Genomic DNA, 7,343 nt, shown 5'->3' on the forward strand with positions numbered 1-7,343 from the left:
TACTTGACGCCTTCCTTGAAGGCACAAACTGCTTGGTGGTCAGGCACATTCTCCATCGAGTGATGTAACGTGATCCATCTCTGGATGTAATCTCTCAAAGTTTCATTCGGCTTTTGCACACAAGACCGCAATTCCGTCAGTCCTGCTGGTCGCTTGCATGTGCCCTCAAATGTGATGACGAACACTCGGGAGAGATCTTCCCAAGTGTAAATGCTGCTAGGCGCTAACTGGTTTAGCCACGCTCTGGCCGAGCCCTCCAACATGAGAGGCAGGTGCTTCATGGCCACTTCATCATTGCTGCCGCCAATCTGGACGGCCACTCGGTAGTCCTCAAGCCAAGTATCGGGCTTGGACTCACCAGTGAACTTACTGACTCCAGTCGCCAACCTGAAATTGGGAGGAATCACAGCAGCCCTGATGGCTCTACTAAAGCACTCTGGCCCCGAAACATGTACTCTGCTACTGGCAGGCGCATCTCTGTCATAGCCTTCTCGGTGAGCCCTGTTCCTGTCGACCAGACCCTGGACGAGGATGGATCTCGCGTCAAAGCCTGGCCCTCTGGGGTCGACTGGAATCCTTCGCCCACCACTATGAGGGCGCCTGTCATCCTGCTGGCGAGGCACATATGACCCGCTCCTCGGGGGAGGCGTGGGCACTCGACGTCGACCGTCACGATCGACTCGGTGATCATACTGCTCATGGTTCCCATACTGGTCACACCGGTCTCCACGTCCCTCACGCCTCGGGGGCGATCTCGGGCTGTGAGCCGACTGGACTGTGTCCGCGGCAACGGATCTGTTGTGAATTCTGTTCGGCGACTGAGAAACAGCGGAATTCTGATCTCCTGCTGCCCGGAGTAACGCTCTGATCTGCAGCAAGCCTCTGCCAGCCTCCGACTGGGAAGGCTGAATCGACTCCGCTATACGGGCCACAGCTGCTAAATTCCGAATCAGAGTTCGATATACCTGTGGGGGCGGGAAGAGCTGACGTCGACTGGATTCGGGAACCCGTTGTCGCGCACGCTCGTCGAGTGCTCGCTGGAGGTTCTCCAGTCGAGTGCGCTCGGCCAAGTTTGCCAGGCGCGCGTCCTCCAAAGCGCGAGCCTCGGGGGTTTCTCCAACGATAGGAGTGTGCAGCGCATCCATTTTCCGGCGGCGAAGTTCTTCTCTCTGCAGCGACGTGAGAGGCTCGGGAAGATACTCCTCATGGGGACGCGATGGGTCGCCTCCTCCTGCGCCTCCGTCGTTGCGGGTAAAACCGGGGGGACTGGGCGGTCCATCGACCATCAGAACCTCCGCCACCGGATCGCTGCTGTCGCACTCGGATGCAGTCTCTTCGGAGCCAGTCGATAGGTCGAACAAGGATTCGTCGGGCTCGATCACCGCGACTTGAGGGGTGTCCGACCGACGGGCCACCGCTTGTCTCACCCACCGCCGGCCTCGACCGACCGGAGCGCTTGCACCGGCGGGAAGCGGGGAGGGAGGACAACACAGGAGCCGACCGGTAGGGGGTTGACGGTTGCCGCAGGAGAACGCCGCGGACGCACGCGCTAAAGTGCGTTGCCCCGCGGACAGGGAGCGCGTCCACGTCGAGCAGAGCCTCCTGAAGCCAGGCGGAGTCGTCAGCGATGAACGTGAGCACGCCGAGACGGATCTCGCGGCCCTCCACCAAAACTCCGTCGAAAACCATGATGATTCGGGTCGGAAAAGATCGCAACTCCTCCAACAAAACGCTAAAACACCTGCCCCAAGGTGGGCGCCAACTGTCGTGGTTCTAAGTCTGACAGTAATGTAGGGGGGTAAGTATGGAGAGGCGAGGTCTTAGCTATGGAGAGGTTGTAAGGACGCAAGGTTTACGAGTTCAGGCCTTTCTCGGAAGAAGTAAAAGCCCTACGTCTCGGAGCCCGGAGGCGATCGACTGGATTATGTGTGTATGAGTTACAGAGGTGCGAACCCTTGTCTCGGAGGAGGGGGGTGGCTTATATAGAGTGCGCCAGGACCCCGGCCAGCCCACGTTACGAAGGGTTCAATGTACATTAAGGTAGGGCGTTACTGATAACGCTAGTAATAAAGTGCTATGATGACCATAAAAGCTACTTAATGACCGACCGTTAGCGTGCGGAGTGACTTTAGGTCTCCTGGCCGTCGAGTGGTTGGATCTTGGTCGAGTAATTGCTTCTTGGTCGAATGTCTTCGAGTCTGTCGAGTGGAACACCTCCAAGTCGATTGAAAGGTGATTTATTCTAGAGGTGTCCTTGGGTAGGGCAGTTAGGACAGGTCCGTGACCCTACCCTAGGTACATAGCTTCATCAGTGATCCCGACCGAATACCTTCTCGAAAGCTTCGGCCTCCTTCACCGTGAACCCCTCCTCATCAACTTGTTCATCGGGACCTTCGTCATCCGAATCCGATGCATATGCACGGGAAAAAGGGATGGAATGGTCCATTGTCTCTTGCAAATGATATTTGTCAAGATCACCCACATTGTTGTCATGGAGATCAACTTCATTGTCATCGTCTGCATACTCATCATTGTCCTCTTGCAAAGCTTCATCTTGGTTGTTTGTAAACGGGCTCAATGTTGGCCTCACTTCTTGGGTCAAAAGAGGTCCAACAATTTCATCTCGCTTCAAGGGTGGGGGGCTACTAGCAACCAAAGGGGAGGGTTTCCGGTTCAAGTCCAAATGCAAATTTGAATCAACCTTCTTCGTTGCAAATAACTCAAGAGCCTTGTCAAGTGAATCGGCCACCGCTTCCTTGTATGCAACCCAACGTTGCTCCGAGTTGACACGCATTGTCTTCCAACGGATGTGCATTCCAAAACCTACATTATGCCTTCCCTCCAACTCAACGATATCACTAGGGTCCATCCGATTCAAATCTTTCCTCACTTGTTGCAAGAGCTCTGCATAGCTAGGACTACTATCAAACACCATATCAAGCTCATCAGGGTCCGGTTCAATATTGCTTTTCAAGAAGGCGTCTCTGTCCCCATGATGAACAAACACACATGTTCTTCCCATCCCTATAAGCATTCAAACAACACAACATAACATTGCTTCCATGAGTACTAATTTAAGGATTAACACGGAATACAAACCCTAAAATATATATCAAATAACAACCCTAACCATAACCATAACCCTAACAATAACCCTAACCCTAACCATAACCCTAGCACCAACATAAGAATAACCCTAACATACTAACAAAGCCTAATCATAGGAAATTGGCAAACAAAGATCTCACATCTCCATGCAAATCTCTATATCCAAACAAAACTAGGGTTTCCCCAAACTAGCATTACTTGGATCAAAACAAGGGGATCGGAGAAGATTACCTTGAGGGAGGGTTTGACTTCGAAATCCACGGACAAATTCTTCAAATTTGCAAGATTTGGGAGAGGATTTGAGAGGGGAAGAGAGTGGGAGAGGGGGCAAAGCTCGGGTTGGGGTGTGTGAGGTGGGGGGAGTGGGGCCCAGCCGCTTGATAAGTCACAGTGCAGCGCCCGAACGCTAGGCGCTGCACATTACATGTGTGGCGCCTAGCTTGGAGGCGCTGCACTGTTGGGTGCGGGCCCAAGGGCTGCCACGGTGGATTGGCGTGCAACGCCCCAGAGCTGGGCGTTGCACTGTAGTGTGTGGCGCCTGCGTGGCGGGCGCTACACAAAAGAGTCAGTGCCGTGAAATAATTTCACGGGCAGTTCATTTTGTGAATTGATTTTGTCCCAAGGTTAAAATTGTCAAATTTGCCGTACGACTCGATCAAACAAATACGGTGAATCAACTCGTCGGACGAGAGCTCCGAGCATCGACAACGGGATTGATGGTTGATGGCTTGACGTGCGGACGGCCCCTGCCTCGTGCCAAGTTGGATACAAACAAAGGCTGTCGCCGATGCCAATCAGACAGTCGACCCAACCCATCGTGGGAAAGAAGGGAACCGACGACGACCTCGATCGCGTTCCTTAGCCGAACGCGCACACGACACGTCGCTCGCTCGCTCCTCGTCCTCGTCACCAGCCGCCCATGGAGAACGGCGGCGACGCGAAATGGCGCTTCGGGGCGGGGAACCCGGCGGTCCAGGCGAGTGGCCGGCAGAGCCTCCGCGCCCTCGTCACCCGCGTCTTTGACTGCGTCGACAGGAACGACCCGCGGCCCGTCGCGCCGCTCGGCCACGGCGACCCCTCCGCGTTCGCGTGCTTCCGCACCGCGGCCGCCGCCGAGGAGGCCGTCGCCGCCGCCGCCCTGTCAGGCAAGCACAACAGATACTCCTCCGCCGGCGGCGTGCTGGAGGCGCGCAGGTACGTACTGCCGCCGCAGCCTTAATCTCTTCTCTGCTTCTTCAGCTAGTCAGTTCTGGTAAACACATGTATATGTGCTGCCGCAGCGCCGTCGCGGCGTACCTGTCCCGGGAGCTCCCCTACGAGCTGTCGACGGGGGACGTGGTCGTCACGGCCGGCTGCAACCACGCCATCGAGATCATGATGGCCGTGCTGGCCTCTCCGGGCGCCAACGTGCTGCTGCCGCGGCCGGGGTACCCGATGTACGAGTCGCGCGCCGCGCTGTGCGGCCTCGAGTTCCGGCGCTTCGACCTCCTGCCGGAGAAGGAGTGGGAGGTGGACCTCGACGGCGTGGAGGCCCTCGCCGACGAGAACACCGTGGCCATGGTCATCGTCAACCCCAACAACCCCTGCGGGTGCGTCTACTCGTACGACCACTTGGCCAAGGTACTATCCAGCATCTACGCAGACGTCTATGCATTAAAATTTAAGACAAGTAGCGCCACTAGCCACTAGCCACTTCTTCTTCCTCCTCTGATTAATTAGTACGGAGACATTTCACAGATTGCGGAGACGGCGAGGAAGCTCGGGATCATGGTGATCAGCGACGAGGTGTACGACCACTGCGCGTTCGGGAGCAAGCCGTTCGTGCCGATGGGCGTGTTCGGGGAGACAGCTCCGGTGGTGACCATCGGCGGCATCTCCAAGCGGTGGATGGTGCCGGGCTGGCGACTTGGCTGGATCGCAGCCACGGATCCCAAGGGGGTCCTCAGGGACAAGAACGTACGCACTACAGTACCTTCCTTCTTTACCCCAACCAACTTCCAAAATGCGCTCACGGGGGCTGACAGACACCCTCCTGGTAATTTTCTTCAGGTCCTACAGTCGATCATGAGCTACTGCGCCATCTCGGTGGACGCCGTGACGTTCGTGCAGGGAGCTCTGCCGCAGATCCTCGCCAACACAGAGAAGGCCTTCTTCGAGAAGGCCATGGAGGTGATGAGGTCGGCGGCGGAGATATGCTACCGGAAGGTGGAGGGCATCGGGTGCATCACCTGCCCGCACAAGCCGGAGGGGTCCATGTTCGTCATGGTGAAGCTGGACCTCTCCTGCTTGGACGGCATCGCCGACGACGTGGACTTCTGCACCAAGCTCGCCCGCGAGGAGTCCGTCGTCATTTGCCCAGGTACCCTAGTACACTATCCATCAATCAATCAATCATGGATTCGGCTTATTTTGGACTGCTAACTATAGCTTGTATTATTGCCTGGTTTAAGCTGTTGGTCACTTGGCCTGCTAAACCAATGCATATCGATCCATTCAACCTACTAAAAACCAAATCAGAAGCAGAAATACATATCTAGTTGTTTTTGCCTCCACCAGCATTCGTTGCTCTGTCGCCGTACGAATCCGACTATAATTGTACTAGTAGTAGATTAAGTTATGCATCGATCGATCACAGAGAAATTAAGTGAACGTCCAACGACTCTTGATCTCTCTTGCCTTTTGCAGCTGTTGCAATCTAATAAGTTTACTTTGCCTTTTCTCTCTTATATTTTTGTGCTTAAATTATCAACATAGGGCTGATATATATATGGTCAATGTTTTCCACGTTTCGTGTAGCTATGCTGAGCAAATTAAATCCAAAGCACATCACTAGCGGTTCTGTAAACAAATATATGAGGAGTAATTCAGAATCTAAGGGGTAATGACTAGCAAAAAAAAAGTAACGGCGACAATTCATAACATAACACAAAATCGACAGTGGCTCGGCTTTTGCTCGAACTGAGCCTCCTTATTTACCAATCTATTTACCTGCTTTTCTTCTAATAACTTTGAATTTTCACATGAAACTTGGCAAAACTAAAAAAAACACCTAAATGGCTGGACAAAATGAGCTCCAAAATTTCCAAATACTAAGAAAAATAATTATATTTACTATAATGTCTTCAATTTTTACACTTTTTTTATTCCACTACATTTTTTTCTAAACTTTGAAAAATAGTCCAAACTCCTAAATGGCTTGGCAAAATCGGCTCAAAAATTGATTAACCATAACTTTTCCAACATGTTATGAAACTTTGAATCTTTAGTTCTTATTTGAATCGCATAGTTTAAATATCTTATGACTGTTTCTTAAAAATAAATGTTAGAAACAAAGCTATCTTCCATATTCTAAAAAATAGTCTTGCTACAGCTCACGGGGGAGGGAATGCCTGCTGATTCAGTTACAAATTTACATGAATTAGCAGTAGTATTCTGCAATTGAAAACTAAAACATGCTCATTACAGGGAGTGGACTAGGAATGAAGAACTGGCTCCGTATTACGTTTGCTGTCGATCCAGGCCTTCTCGAGGATGGCATGGAGAGGGTCAAGTCTTTCTGCCAAAGGCATGGCAAAGCCAAGGAGTTGAAGTGACACATGCATGGAGTGGGTTCTCCAAAATAAATGTTTGATTGTGCATGTGCAACTCGCGTTGCATATGGGAGAAATCAAACTCAGAAGAATGTACTAGTGAAATTGCATCACAATTATGAATCTTAATTATGGAAATCATGTGACAATGTTAAACTTGAGTTTAATTCTGGCTCCACTGGCTTGCGGACTATGCCGACCCCAAAGATTTTCCCAGACCTATAAGAGCATCTTCAACAGCCGTCCAAAAACTGGGCCGCGCGCTAAAATTCGGATTTTTGGGCGCCGGACAGCTCCAACAGAAAGTGTAAAACAGTGCACGCGTAAAAAAGAATTGGCCACGCGCTAAAAAAATGCTATCGCATGCTGTAAATTTGAGGCGCCGAATTTCGCGCTTCACAATTTACATTGCGTGTTCTTTTGGGCGCGTGTTTTTGAGCATCTGCTAAATTAATGTTGGGTCCGGCGCACTAAAGGTGCTATAATGGCGCGCTAAAACTATTTTGAGCATCCGAAAGTGGGTGCAGCCATTATTTTCCCAACTATTTTAGGGCGTGAAACTTTTATGCATCTGTTGAAGATGCTCTAAACCAAAGTGGACGGTATGCTTTTTTTAATTGTTAAAAGAAAGGCATCAAAGCTTAC

General features: G+C 51.8%; 1 protein-coding gene across 1 annotated transcript; it reads left to right on the forward strand.

Annotated features, from left to right (window-relative positions):
- The first annotated feature begins 3,864 nt into the window (after nucleotides 1–3,864).
- Nucleotides 3,865–6,865, forward strand: LOC125514922 (nicotianamine aminotransferase 1). Its single transcript, XM_048680296.2, has 5 exons — nucleotides 3,865–4,302; nucleotides 4,389–4,728; nucleotides 4,846–5,064; nucleotides 5,158–5,467; nucleotides 6,574–6,865. Exons 1-5 carry the CDS (start codon nucleotides 4,028–4,030, stop codon nucleotides 6,699–6,701), a joined length of 1,272 nt encoding a protein of 423 aa, XP_048536253.1. The 5' UTR covers nucleotides 3,865–4,027; the 3' UTR covers nucleotides 6,702–6,865.
- Nucleotides 6,866–7,343: the final 478 nt, after the last annotated feature.

Source organism: Triticum urartu, chromosome 6A (genome assembly GCF_056163025.1).
Source record: "Triticum urartu cultivar PI428250 chromosome 6A, HENAU_Tu73, whole genome shotgun sequence".
Lineage (NCBI taxonomy): Eukaryota > Viridiplantae > Streptophyta > Magnoliopsida > Poales > Poaceae > Triticum > Triticum urartu.